Here is a 15,087-nt window from a genome sequence, read left to right as displayed (position 1 = left end):
ATTTTTTCATGTGTCTGTTGGCTGTGTGAATGTCTTCTTTTGAGAAATGTCTGTTTATATCCTTTGCCCACTTTTTGATGGGGTTGTTTGTTTTTTTCTTGTAAATTTGTTTGAGTTCTTTGTAGGTTCTGGATATTAGCCGTTTGTCAGATGAGTAGATTGCAAAAATTTTCTCCCATTCTGTAGGTTGCCTGTTCACTCTGTTGGTAGTTTCTTTTGCTGTGCAGAAGCTCTTTAGTTTAATTAGATCCCATTTGTCAATTTTGGCTTTTGTTGCCGTTGCTTTTGGTGTTTTAGAGATGAAGTCCTTGCCCATGCCTATGTCCTGAATGGTATTACCTAAGTTTTCTTCTAGGGTTTTTATGATAATAGGTCTATCATTTAAGTCTGTAATCCATCTTGAATTAATTTTCGTATAAGGAGTAAGGAAATGATCCAGTTTCAGCTTTCTACTTATGGCTAGCCAATTTTCCCAGCACCATTTATTATGTAGGGAATCATTTCCCCATTTCTTGTTTTTCTCAGGTTTGTCAAAGATCAGATGGCTGTAGATGTGTGGTATTATTTCTGAGGGCTCTGTTCTGTTCCACTGATCTATATCTCTGTTTTGGTACCAGTACCATGCTGTTTTGGTTACTGTAGCCTTGTAGTATAGTTTGAAGTCAGGTAACGTGATGCCTCCAGCTTTGTTCTTTTGACTTAGGATTGTCTTGGCAATGCGGGCTCTTTTTTGGTTCCATATGAACTTTAAAGCAGTTTTTTCCAATTCTGTGAAGAAAGTCATTGGTAGATTGATGGGGATGGCATTGAATCTATAAATTACCTTGGGCACTATGGCCATTTTCACGATATTGATTCTTCCTATCCATGAGCATGGTATGTTCTTCCATTTGTTTGTGTCCTCTTTTATTTTGTTGAGCAGTGGTTTGTAGTTCTCCTTGAAGAGGTCCTTTACATCCCTTGTAAATTGCATTTCTAGGTATTTTATTCTCTTTGAAGCTAATGTGAATGGGAGTTCATTCACGATTTGGCTCTCTGTTTGTCTGTTATTGGTGTATAAGAATGCTTGTGATTTTTGCACATTAATTTTGTATCCTGAGACTTTGCTGAAGTTGCTTATCAGCTTAAGGAGATTTTGGGCTGAGACAGTGGGATTTTCTAAATATACAATCATGTCATCTGCAAACAGGGACAATTTGACTTCCTCTTTTCCTAACTGAATACCCTTTATTTCTTTCTCTTGCCTGATTGCCCTGGCCAGAACTTCCAACACTATGTGGAATAGGAGTGGTGAGAGAGGGCATCCCTGTCTTGTGCCAGTTTTCAAAGGGAATGCTTCCAGTTTTTGCCCATTCAGTATGATATTGGCTGTGGGTTTGTCATAAATAGCTCTTATTATTTTGAGATACGTTCCATCAATACCAAATTTATTGAGAGATTTTAGCATGAAGGGCTGTTGAATTTTGTCAAAGGCCTTTTCTGCATCTATTGAGATAATCATGTGGTTTTTGTCTTTGATTCTGTTTATATGCTGGATTACGTTTATTTATTTGCGTATGTTGAACCAGCCTTGTATCCCAGGGATGAAGCCCACTTGATCGTGGATAAGCTTTTTGATGTGCTGCTGGATTCGGTTTGCCAGTATTTTATTGAGGATTTTTGCATAGATGTTCATCAGGGATATTGGTCTAAAATTCTCTTTTTTTGTTGTATCTCTTCCAGGCTTTGGTATCAGGATGATGTTGGCCTCATAAAATGAGTTAGGGAGGATTCCCTCTTTTTCTATTGATTGGGATAGTTTCAGAAGGAATGGTACAAGCTCCTCCGTGTACCTCTGGTAGAATTCAACTCTGAATCCGTCTGGTCTTGGACTTTTTTTGATTGGTAGGCTATTAATTATTGCCTCAATTTCAGAGCCTCCTATTGGTCTTTTCAGGGATTCAACTTCTTCCTGCTTTAGTCTTGGGAGAGTGTAGGTGTCCAGGAAATTATCAATTTCTTCTAGGTTTTCTAGTTTATTTGTGTTGAGGTGTTTATAGTATTCTCTGATGGTAGTTTGTATTTCTGTGGGATCGTGGTGATATCCCCTTTATCATTTTTTGTTACATCTATTTGATTCTTTTCTCTTTTCTTCTTTATTAGTCTTGCTAGCGGTCTATCAATTTTGTTGATCTTTTCAAAAAAACCAACTCCTGGATTCATTGATTTTTTGGAGGGTTTTTTGTGTCTCTATCTCCTTCAGTTCTGCTCTGATCTTAGTTATTTCTTGCCTTCTGCTAACTTTTGAATGTGTTTGCTCTTGCTTCTCTAGTTCTTTTACTTGTGATGTTAGGGTGTCAATTTTAGATCTTTCCTTCTTTCTCTTGTGGGCATTTAGTGCTATAAATTTCCCTCTACACACTGCTTTAAATGTGTCCCAGAGATTCTGGTATGTTGTATCTTAGTTCTCATTAGTTTCAAAGAACATCTTTATTTCTGCCTTCATTTCGTTATGTACCCAGTAGTCATTCAGGAGCAGATTATTCAGTTTCCATGTAGTTGAGCGGTTTTGATTGAGTTTCTTAATCCTGAGTTCTAGTTTTTGCACTGTGGTCTGAGAGACAGGTTATTATAATTTCTGTTCTTTTACATTTGCTGAGCAGTGCTTTACTTCTAATTATGTGGTCAATTTTGGAATAAGTATGATTTGGTGCTGAGAGGAATGTATATTCTGTTGATTGGGGGTGGAGAGTTCTGTAGATGTCTATTAAGTCCGCTTGGTGCAGAGTTGAGTTCAGTTCCTGGATATCCTTGTTAACTTTCTATCTTGTTGATCTGTCTAATGTTGACAGTGGGGTATTGAAGTCTCCCATTATTATTGTATGGGAGTCTAATTCTCTTTGTGGGTCTCTAAGGACTTGCTTTATGAATCTGGGTGCTCCTGTATTGGGTGCATATATATTTAGGATAGTTAGCTTTTCCTGTTGAATTGATCCTTTTACCATTATGTAATGGCCTTCTTTGTCTCTTTTGATCTTTGATGGTTTAAAGTCTGTTTTATCAGAGACTAGGATTGCCACCGCTGATTTTTTTGTTCTCCATTTGCTTAGATCTTCCTCCATCCCTTTATTTTGAGCCTATGTGCGTCTCTGCATGTGAGATGGGTCTCCTGAATACAGCAAACTGATGGGTCTTGACTCTTTATCCAATTTGCCAGTCTGTGTCTTTTAATTGGACCATTTAGTCCATTTACATTTAAGATTAATATTGTTATGTTTAAACTTGATCCTGTCATTGTGATATTAGTTGGTTATTTTGCTCGTTAGTTGATGTAGTTTCTTCCTAGCCTCGATGGTCTTTACATTTTGGCATGTTTTTGCAATGGGTGGTACCGGTTGTTCCTTTCCATGTTTAGTGTTTCCTTCAGGAGTTCTTGTAAGTCAGGCCTGGTGGTGACAAAATCTCTAAGCATTTGCTTGTGTGTAAAGGATTTTATTTCTCCTTCACTTATGAAACTTAGTTTGGCTGGATATGAAATTCTGGGTTGAAAATTCTTTTCTTTAAGAATGTTGAATATTGGCCCCCACTCTCTTCTGGCTTGTAGAGTTTCTGCTGAGATATCTGCTGTTAGTCTGATGGGCTTCACTTTGTGGGTAACCCGACCTTTCTCTCTGGCTGCCCTTAACATTTTTTCCTTCATTTCAACTTTGGTGAATCTGACAATTATGTATCTTGGAGTTGCTCTTCTCGAGGAGTATCTTTGTGGCGTTCTCTGTATTTCCTGAATTTGAATGTTGGCCATCCCTACTAGGTTGGGGAAGTTCTCCTGGATGATATCCTGAAGAGTGTTTTCCAACTTGGTTCCATTTTCCCCTCACTTTCAGGCACCCCAATCAGACGTAGATTTGGTCTTTTCACATAATCCCATATTTCTTGGAGGCTTTGTTCATTTCTTTTTCCTCTTTTTTCTCTAGACTTCTCTTCTCGCTTCTTTTCATTCATTTGATCTTCAATCATTGATACTCTTTCTTCCAGTTGATCGAGTCGGTTACTGAAGCTTGTGCATTTGTCACGTAATTTTCATGTTATGGTTTTCATCTCTATCAGTTCGTGTATGGCCTTCTCTGCATTGATTATTCTAGTTATCCATTCTTCCATTCTTTTTTCAAGATTTTTAGTTTCTTTGCGTTGGGTACGTAGTTCCTCCTTTAGCTCTGAGAAGTTTGATCGACCGAAGCCGCCTTCTCTCAACTCGTCAAAGTCATTCTCCGTCCAGCTTTGATCCCATTGCTGGCGATGAGCTGCGTTCCTTTGGAGGGGGAGATGCGCTCTTATTTTTTGAATTTCCAGCTTTTCTGCCCTGCTTTTTCCCCATCTTTGTGGTTTTATCTATCTTTGGTCTTTGATGCTGGTGACCTACTGATGGGGTTTTGGTGTGAGTGTCCTTTCTGTTTGTTAGTTTTCCTTCTAACAGTCAGGACCCTCAGCTTCAGGTCTGTTGGAGTTTTGCTTGAGGTCCACTCCAGACCCTGTTTGCCTGGGTATCAGCAGTGAAGGCTGCAGAAGATAGAATATTGCTGAACAGCGAGTGTTGCTGTCTGATTCTTGCTCTGGAAATTCGTCTCAGAGGTGCGCCCAGCCCTGTGAGGTGTGAGGTGTCAGTCTGCACCTAGTGGGGGATGTCTCCCAGTTAGGTTACTCAAGGGTCTGGGACCCACTTGAGCATGCAGTCTGTCCATTCTCAGAAGTCAACCTCCATGCTGGGAGACCCACTGCTCTCTTCAAAACTGTCAGACAAGGTCATTTACATCTGCAGAGGTTTCTGCTGCTTTTTGTTTAGCTATGCCCTGTCCCCAGAGGTGGAGTCTACAGAGGCAGGCAGGCCTCCTTGAGCTGCAGTGGGCTCCACCCAGTCCGAGCTTCCCTGTGGCTTTGTTTACCTACTTAAGCCTCAGCAATGGCGGGCGCCCCTCACCCAGCCTCGCTGCCACCTTGCAGTTAGATCTCAGACTGCTGTGCTAGCAATGAGGGAGGCTCCCTGGGCGTGCGACCCTCCAGGCCAGGTGTGGGATATAATCTCCTGGTTTGCCGTTTGCTAAGACCCTTGGTAAAGCGCTGTATTAGGGTGGGAGTTACCTGATTTTCTGGTGTTGTTTGTCTCAGTTTCCCTTGGCTAGGAAAAGGGATTCCCTTCCCCCTTGTGCTTCTCTGGTGGGGCGATGCCTCGCCCTGCTTCAGCTCTTGCTGGTTGGGCTGCATCAGCTGACCAGCACCAATTGTCCAGCACTCCCCAGTGAGATGAACTTGGTACCTCAGTTGAAAATGCAGAAATCACCCGTCTTCTGTGTCGGTCGCGCTGGGAGCTGGAGGCTGGAGCTATTCCTATTCGGCCGTCTTGCTCTGGGACCTGACAAACATCATTTCTTATACTACAATGAGATGTCCTCATTTGGCTCTGCCATACTTTATTTAGCCTTTCTTTGGTAATCTCTAATATTTAGTCTTTTTTTCCTATCATTGCCATGTTCCTTGCACTGGACAATTTCAGGTGTAGTTCAAGTCATAAAAGGATTTTCAGTTAATTATGTTATATTTAAACTCACATCGAATGGGTTTTTTTAAAGAAAAAAAACCCTAGATCTCAAAGATGGTTTTGTCATCAGCACATTCTGTGTTGAGCTTTCAGCCAACTACTTAATCTATGCTTAGCTTAAAAATAAGATTTGGCTGGGTGCTGTAGCGTATGCCTGTAATTGCAGCACTTTGGGAGCTGAGACAGGCAGATCACTTGAGCTCAGGAGTTCAAGACCAACCTGGGCAACAAGGCAAAACCTTTTCTATTTTTTAAAAAATAATATTTGACATTGTTGTGGTGTAAGTTTTTCACAGAATATGAAATTTGAAAATTTGAGTAGTATTTGGTAATGTTCAGTGTTTTAAGCCTTTTGAGTTGTAATAAGTATTTGTTAAATCAGTGTACCATTACAAGAGTTTTACATTGCCTTTGAAGTAGGCAGTAATAGAAAAATAATGTATGTACTAAACTACACAGTATTTTTTATTCTTTCAACAAATATTTCTTGATATTACTATATGCCAGATACTACATCAGGTAACTGGAATATAGTATGGAATAAAGTAGTCAAGTCTCTGCTCTCATAGAGTATCTGGGGTAAGGGGAAAGGTTTGGAGAGACAATAAATATAAAGAATGTGCATTATATCAGATGGATAAATGCACTGAAGGAAAATATAGCAAGATAAGAGAGTAGAGTGATGAAAGAAGTTCAATTTTAGATATTTAAGAAAAATGAGACCATGGCAGTTGGAGGAATGGCAGTGATCACACGTCGGCTGCTGGGAAGATCTGAATTCTTGTGTCAGGTCATCATCAGAAAAGCTAAGTTTGCTGTATAGTGAGGATCAAGAGATTTGATCCTGATTGCAGAACCTTCCCTGATTACAGAATCTTGGGTTGTATCTCCCACTTCACCCTTCTAGACCATCCCAGAAGATCTATAAGATTTCATCTGGGAAATCACTAGGAGTTCTTGGAAGGGAAAGAAGGAAGATTGTTGGTTGGAATAAAAACAATGTTGAATGAATTCCAGAAAGCAGGATTCTTAACCTCGTGGACAGCAATCTGCAGAAGAAGAGAACTTCAGAAAACAAACTCGAAGCAACATGCAGAGAAGTAAGATGAGAGGGGTCTCCTCGGGAAAGAAGACCGCTGGTCCACAGCAGAAAAATCTTGAACCAGCTCTCCCAGGAAGATGAGGGGGTCGCTCTGTAGAGAACCCCCTTCAGGATCCATGAGGAAGACCAGAAAGAACAAACAGAAGACTCCTGGAAACAGAGATGGTGGCAGTACCAGCGAAGCACCTCAGCCCCCTCGGAAGAAAAGGGCCTGGGCAGACTGTTGAAAGTGAGGAGGCATTTAAGAATAGAATGGAGGTTAAAGTGAAGATTCCTGAAGAATTAAAACTGTGGCTTATTGAGGACTGGGACTTAGTAACCAGACAGAAGCAGCTGTTCCAACTCCCTGCTAAGAAAAATGTAGATGGAATTCTGGAGGAGTATGCAAGTTGCAAGAAGTCACAGGCAAATGTTGATAATAAGGAATATGCAGTTAATGAAGTTGTGGCAGGAATAAAAGAATATTTCTTTTTTTTTGTTTGTTTTTGTTTTTTTTTGTTTTGAGACGGTGTCTTGCTCTGTTGCCCAGGCCAGAGTGCAGTGGTGCGATCTCGGCTCACTGCAAGCTCCGCCTACTGGGTTCATGCCATTCTTCTGCCTCAGCCTCCTGAGTAGCTGGGACTACAGGCGCCCACCACCACGCCCAGCTAATTTTTTTGTGTTTTTAGTAGTGACGGGGTTTCACGTGTTAGCCAGGATGGTCTCAATCTCCTGACCTCATGATCCACCCTCCTCGGCCTCCCAAAGTGCTGGGATTACAGGTGTGAGCCACCGTTCCCAACCCAGGAATAAAAGAATATTTCAATGTGATGTTGGGCACTCAGCTGCTCTACAAATTTGAGAGGCCCCAGTATCCTGAAATCCTCTTGGCTCACCCTGATGCTCCAATGTCTCAGGTTTATGGAGCCCCACACCTACTGAGATTATTTGTAAGAATTGGAGCAATGTTGGCCTATACGCCCCTTGATGAGAAAAGCCTTGCATTATTGTTGGGCTATTTGCATGATTTCCTAAAATATCTGGCAAAGAATTCTGCATCTCTCTTTACTGCCAGTGATTACAAAGTGGCTTCTGCTGAGTACCACTGCAAAGCCCTGTGAGCGTCTACAGACAGCTCATCATTTTTGTCCTGTATCTGTAAACACTTTTTGTTCTTAGTCTTTTTCTTGTAAAATTGATGTTCTTTAAAATCGTTAATGTATAACAGCGCTTATGTTTCAGTTTTTTTCTGTTCTGTTTTAAACAGAAAATAAAAGGAGCATAAGCTCCTTTTCTCATTTCAAAGTTGCTACCAGTGTATGCAGTAATTAGAACAAAGAAGAAACAGTAGAACATTTTATTGTCTAGTTGACAACATTGCTTGAATGCTGGTGGTTCCTATCCCTTTGACACTACACAATTTTCTAATATGTGTTAATGCTATGTGACAAAACGCCCTGATTCCTAGTGCCAAAGGTTCAACTTAATGTATATACCTGAAAACCCATGCATTTGTGCTCTTTTTTTTTATGGTGCTTGAAGTAAAACAGCCCATCCTCTGCAAGTCCATCTATGTTGTTCTTAAGCATTCTATCTTTGCTCAAATTGTTGAAGGATGGTGATTTGTTTCATGGATTTTGTGTTTGAGACTAATGCACGTTCTAACATGATAGAGGCAATGCATTATTGTGTAGCCACGGTTTTCTGGAAAAGTTGATATTTTAGAAATTGTATTTCAGATCTTAAATAAAATTTGTTTCTAAATTTCAAAAAAAAAAGAAAGATGAAAATATTGATAGTTGAAATGGAATCTGTTTACCAATATAAAGAAATGGTGAAGAAAATTGTTAAATGTGATTTTTGTGATATTTCATGTAGGAGTATTTTGTATATAAATTTAAATTTAACGCTTTAAAGTACTGAAACTTTCTTTTCTATTCTAAATAGTTAAAGATGTTTGTTGATTTGAAGTATTTTATTGGTTCTCCCTTGTTTTGTTATTTATTTATTTATTTATTTTTGAGACAGAGTTTTGCTCTTGTTGCGCAGGCTTGAGTGCAATGGCAGGATATCAGCTCACTGCAACCTCCGCCTTCCAGGTTCAAGCGATTCTCCTGCCTCAGCCTCCCGAGTAGCTGGGATTACAGGCACCCGTTACCATGCCTGGCTAATTTTTGTATTTTTAGTAAAGACGAGGTTTCACCATATTGGCCCAGGCTGGTCTCGAACTCCTGACCTCAGGTGATCCACCTGCCTTGGCCTCCCAAAGTGCTGGGATTACAGGTATGAGCCACTGCCCCTTATTGTATTTTGTTGGGTTGCATCACAATCTTGATTCTCTATGTTAGGATATTAATCAATTCCTTGGAATATTGTAGTATGTAGGTAAACAAAAGTCTAACATTGATTTTACAAAGGTGAAAAGTTCATATTGCCTTTGATTAGTAAATTTTTTTAAGTATAGAGAGATCAAATTTTTAAATTTTAAAATAGAGACTTTAAATCTCTATACTCTTTTTTGAGTAGAGAGATATCAGATAAACTATTCGCTGATGACTGTATCATAAAATTAAGAATGTTTTCACATGTATGACTTTATTCAATAGTCTGATAAATTTTCTGCATATAAAATAGTAGAAAAATTAAAAATGAGAATTTATTAAAGTAAGTTTAAAGATTTATATAGATAAATGGGAAGTGATAAATACATTTTGTGAAGCAGTAAGAATTTCATGAAAGTTGAGTTGTTAGGCAAAATTAACACAAAAGAAAAATACTGTTTCAAAAAACAAAAGGTTACTTTTAAATGATCTCTTTCCATTTTTCTCTTTCCTCTCTTTTAGAAAATCTTAAATTGTAGAGGATAAATAATCTTAGAAAAATGTATTTTACCAAGTATCTAATATCTTAGGATTTAGTCAACAGCTTATTTGCATAAACTATTCTGTTAGGACTTATTAAGAAACTCTAAATGACACTATATTAAAACTGTTGACGTCTAAAATAAGAACTTCTTAACTTGTAATATTGTAAGAACTAGTATAATTTTCGTTAAGTTTTTGAAAATACAAGGTATGTGAAATTTTTTAAGTGTGCTTTAAAAAATAAAATATAAGTACTTGAGGATAGGAATTACCCTTTTAATCTTATTCATAGTCCAATGTGAAGCATGACATTTCTCCAAAGAGTTTATTAATGTATTAATGTACTAATAAATATTCATATGAAATTTCCAAATGTCATTTCCCATGTTAATGATGCATTTTAACCTTCTTTTCACTTTATAGATATGGTCCAGACCTGTACATGAATAACTTTGGTTAGTGAGAGTGAAATATCCAATAATGAGTGGTGCAGCTTTGGGACTTGAGATTGTTTTTGTCTTTTTTCTGGCATTATTTCTACTTCATCGATATGGAGACTTTAAGAAACAGCATAGACTTGTAATTATTGGAACACTGCTTGCTTGGTATCTCTGCTTTCTTATTGTCTTCATACTGCCTCTGGATGTTAGTACGGTAAGGAGTGAACTTTATTTTCACAATTTAAAAGACAAATTTTAATCATACAGCATGTTGGAAATAATGTTTATTCTTAAGACAGCTAAATTATGACAGTTTGTACTTATATTTTGAATTAAAAGATTATATGGTCATTTGATCATTAAAAAGCATAGCCAAGGGCTGGGAACCATGGCTCACGCCTGTAATCCCAGCACTTTGGAAGGCTGAGGCGGACGGATCACGAGGTTGGGAGATCGAGACCATCCTGGCTAACATGGTGAAACCCTGTCTCTACTAAAAATACAAAAAAATTAGCCGGACGTAGTGGCAGATGCCTGTAGTCCCAGCTACTCAGGAGGCTGAGGCAGGAGAATGGCGTGAACCCGGGAGGCAGAGCTTGCAGTGAGCTGAGATCGCACCACTGCACTCCAGCCTGGGTGACAGAGCAAGACTCTGTCTCAAAAGAAAAGAAAAAGAAAAGCATAGCCAGGAAGGTAAGTTTAGATAGATAGATTTATAAACTCTGATGTCCTTTAAATACTTGGTGTAACGTTTTGATTCTCATTTTTAAACCATACGTTCATTGCTTTAGACAATATATAACCGGTGCAAACATGCTGCTGCAAATTCAAGCCCTCCTGAGAATAGCAACATTACAGGATTGTACGCAACTGCTAACCCTGTTCCAAGGTATTTCCTTTTTTAAAAAATATATAAATATTGTAGGAGACACATTGTTTAAAAATGAAAGTTTTTACCATCCAGATTTTATATTGATGTAAGTTATCCTCATTCTCTATTAATTCCCTCCACCTCTATTCTTTCCTAGTAGACTTTTCATTACATCATATTCTAATTAAATCTAATTTTTAAAATATTTATTGGTCCACAAAGCCCTTCAGTAGATGGTAGTAAGAAACTTGAAGAAGTCCTGACTTTTCAGTCCTGGTTCTTCTTTACCAAGTATGTAATTTCTAAAACCTGTTTTTCCTCTCAGCCTATCTCAGATTTAAAAACGTGGGATGTATTTTCACTTTTGCCTAATTTACAAGGTTATAATAAAGTACAAGTATTTCTGTACTTGTGGTATTCCTTTCATATTGCACATCCTTCAAAAGCATTATAGATTTACATAAAAAAATGAATAAAGTTCAAATTGTCCAAAGATTATATTGAATTCAAATATCGAATTTTTAAGTAAAAAGCTTATATATGTTGACTATAGACTTTATGAATGCTTTCAGTAGTATTTGCATGCTTCTTTATGCATATTTTTAAAAAATCTAACTTGAGAAAAGGTAAATTTAAAATGCAGGTGTTACTTCCATTTGAAGCACTATTAAAAAAAAACTGGATAAAGATCAGCAGCAGCTACAGATTGTTGCAAGTTCTTGGGATATCCTTCTAGCTTAGGAATATGGCTACATGGCAGAATTTATGATCAGAGACTCATGTCTTCAGAAATTTAAACAGAATTATGTATAGATGCTAGCATGCATCTCCATAGAAGCAATGTTATAGTGAGTGATTTAATTAGCATTCCAATTTTCAGGAATTAATCACCTAATGTTTTCCCCTCCCAATCCCTATAACCTGGAAAAAAAAAAAAAAAAAAACCCAACCTATGAATGGGTTGTGTATTTTAAAGGTAATCATTAGAAATTTTATTTCATAATACATTTGCTTTTAATGATTGTTGCACTTTTAGTCTATTAGTTGAACATTAAGTTTTCTTTTTACCCAATGACTAAAAATACACTGAAAGTTGAAAACTTAAATGACATTTTCAGAAAAAACTATTTTGTTGCTTTTGTGTGTTTTTTTCTTTTGGCAGTCAACATTGAATTTTAAAATTTCTGTGAAATTTTATGAGTTATTGATTATTAGAGTCAATAATTTAAAATCTGAATGTAAATTAACTTGGCCACATGCAAATTAACTGTATAATTCATTTAAATAATTGTTTATGATTAATTGGCTTTAACTTTTATTCAACAGCCAGCATCCTTGTTTCAAGCCATGGAGTTACATTCCTGATGGAATCATGCCAATTTTCTGGAGGGTAGTGTATTGGACGTCACAATTTTTAACATGGTAAGTTACAGTAAAGGATAACATTTTTCAATCAATATAGTTTGGAATTTATTTATGTGTCATTTTTTTCCTTAAATCTCTATCGTCTCCCTTTCTGCTCTCTCAAGTGTGTCCTATCTTACAGAAAAAAGAAAAAGAAAAAAAACACACAAATAGAAAATAGAAAACAGAAACACAGTTTTTGTTGTTATTGTTTCCTTTCAGTTATTGCCTTCTCTTTTGCCCTTCAGTCCAATTGTTCTTCCAGCCACATTATTACATGAAACTGCCCTTGCTAAAGTCATATACTCTGGTTTTCTTTCTGTCTGCTTTCCCCAACCTTCTGATTTCCTTTATGAGTGCCATTTCTGTTGTCCATTTTCTAAATGTTGATCTTGCCTAGAGTCCTATCTTGGTCATCTTATCAGACTTCCCTGCATAGCTGTAATTATAGCCATGGTTTCATTGACCAATAATGCATTCTGAATCTTTCTACCCATTATTTTTATCTTTCTGCTGTGCTCCAAACTCATACTTATCCACTTGCCTGCTAAGCATCTCTTAGATCTGCAAACAACTGCACTCTAAAACTGGAGGCACTGAACATTGCAAGAGAAAAATTACATAGCAGAGTAGTGCTCTTATAAAATCATGTCTATTAAATTCAACTGGGCTCTCAACATTACTAGACTTTCCTTCTTTGTATTTTTAGTTTGCTTTCTTTCCATTTTCTACAAGAAATATTTCCACTCACTTCAAATTTCTGTCCTCTTTATGGCTTTCTCTCTTGTACTCCCTAACAACAATAATAAAATCATCTTTACTCTTAGCCTCTTGGCAGATGACTACTTTCCATCCAACAGTTAAAACAGGAGTCATCAGATGGCAGCTCTTTCAGCTTCTCACCAACAAATCTACATACCTATCCATCTTTTTTTTAATTTCCCCTCCAAAGATAGAAGAGTCATGCTTGTTAAAGCCAATCCTGTCACAGGATCCTTAGGGGTGTTGTTTTGCCAGCTGGAAACCTCTGGCCAGTAGCACCTTTGCCCGAATTTTACTCAGGCCCACTGAGCTTATTCTATTCACTCAGCCTGGCAGGTTGCACTCAGCTCATGCTACTGGCTCTGATCTCATGCCTCCCAAGGGCGAGCCAGGCGTGGAGTGGTGAGGGGTGTGTGAGTGAGTGAGCGTGGGATCCAGCCACTGAGCACAGCCAGACATGCTGACTGCTGTGGCAGGGTGGGCAGCTCCAGGCACCAGCACAGGTCTCGGCTCTGTGCAAGCCTGTGGCTGGGTCAAATACACTGCAAGCAGCTTCTGCTGTGGGCACCTGTATCTGGATGAGGGGAATGTAGTGGTACTCAGAAGCTTGGAGATGCCAGAAACCTCAGAGCTCCAAAGAGGGTATCACAGACCTGGCTTGGGGAGTCCCCAGATCTGGGCTTCTGGAAGGGCCACAGTTCTTCTCTTCTCGTCACTTGCAACATGGCAAGTGGCAGGGGCATGTTTCAGCCCTGTTTATGTGTCAGCTCCTTCAGTTCTGCCATTCAGCAGGTCCTGAGTTCATGTCCTACGTCCAGGAAGAATGAGGTATGTGGAAAACTGGAGGGTGAGCAAGGCGATGAGGTGCTTTATTGAGTGATAGTACAACTCTCAGGAGACCCAAAGTAGATAGCTCCTTTCTGCAGGCAGGTCATCCTGACAAGTACAGCTCTCAGTGGAAAGGAGCCCCGGAGTGGGTAGCTCCTACCTGCAGGCAGGTTATCTCAATCGTCTGTGCAGCCCCCAGCAGAGAGGAGACCTGGAGTAGATAGCTCCTATCTGTAGTCAGGTTGTCCTGTCATCTGCCTGAGTCTGGCTGAGTCTGGGGTTTTTATGGGCTTCAGAGAGGAGGAAGTGTGCACTGATTGGGCCATGGGTGGGCCTGGAAAAAGCATCCTAAGTTCTCACTGTGGTCCACAGGACTGGTGGCCTGGCCCCCAGGCTTCAGGCTGTCCCTGGCTTGAAGGTGGTGCTTCACCAGTGACCTGCCCACTTCTGCCCAGGAGCCTGTCTGCCTCCTGCTACCATCAATCATGTCATTTATGGCACCCAGGCTGTTCATGCCAAATGGTGCCTGCAGGCCCATGCTGAGCTGCCCTCAGCCCCACTCTCCACCTCCCTCCTGTGCTTATTGATGTCCAAAGTCCAGAGTGGGCTGAGGCAGCAGGGGTCTGGTGTGTCAGCACTGCCCTGAGCATGTGTGCACACCCAGCTAGGTTGCAACAGTGCCTGGATTCATTCACAACTTTTCTCCAAAATCAGAGCAGTTGTCAGGAGCAGGGAGAGGCCAGGCAGCAGGAGCAGGGACTTCCAAACCTGTAGTGGTATGGGGGCTTTCTGGGTCCCCGAGAGTGCAGGGATGCCTGGGTCCACAGCCACAGCTGGGCAGCTGCACCTGTGCCCAAGAGGGCAGGGCTCTTGCCCTACCAACTCAGAAGAGGGTGGGGCTCCCACCTCCTGCTAGCTCCATGGAGTGCACAGCCCCCGCCAGTCCTGCCCCACTGCGGCCACCATCTTTGCAGGGGGCCACTGCAGACAGGCCGCTGCTGCCATCACTTCTTCCTAAAATATGGATCCATCCCCTTCAGCTCTTGTTACTTACTTGTAGCTTTAAATTTCAACAAAGCATGCACATTTCTCTCATCTTTAGAAAAGAAAACAGAAACAAAAATGAAAGTCTGTCAGTTCAGATTCCTTTCCAGCTTTTGCCTTGTTGATCTGATCACAACTAAATTTTTTTAGAAACTTTTTAAAACTGAAGCATAAATTCATACCGGAAAATGCATAGATTGTGTTTAGTTTGACTTTTTTCA

At 39.5% G+C, this 15,087-nt stretch overlaps 1 protein-coding gene and 1 pseudogene across 2 annotated transcripts in view; both read left to right on the top strand.

The window, feature by feature from the left end:
* LMBRD2 (LMBR1 domain containing 2) overlaps nt 1-15,087 on the top strand; it is a 56,508-nt gene that overhangs the window by 6,763 nt on the left and 34,658 nt on the right. The window contains exons 2-5 of one of the 2 annotated variants that reach the window (XM_078003862.1): nt 8,703-8,936; nt 9,941-10,171; nt 10,749-10,846; nt 12,155-12,250. In XM_078003862.1, the coding sequence (XP_077859988.1) occupies nt 9,998-10,171; nt 10,749-10,846; nt 12,155-12,250 (368 nt within the window). In that variant the 5' untranslated portion in view covers nt 8,703-8,936; nt 9,941-9,997. 2 annotated transcript variants of the gene reach the window in all.
* On the top strand, nt 6,435-7,918 carry LOC703948 (mortality factor 4-like protein 2; annotated as a pseudogene).

Source organism: Macaca mulatta, chromosome 6 (assembly GCF_049350105.2).
Source record: "Macaca mulatta isolate MMU2019108-1 chromosome 6, T2T-MMU8v2.0, whole genome shotgun sequence".
In the NCBI taxonomy this organism is placed as follows: Eukaryota; Metazoa; Chordata; class Mammalia; order Primates; family Cercopithecidae; genus Macaca; species Macaca mulatta.
The sequence above is the reverse complement of the archived record's forward strand: the minus strand, read 5'-3'. Positions and strand labels throughout refer to the sequence as shown.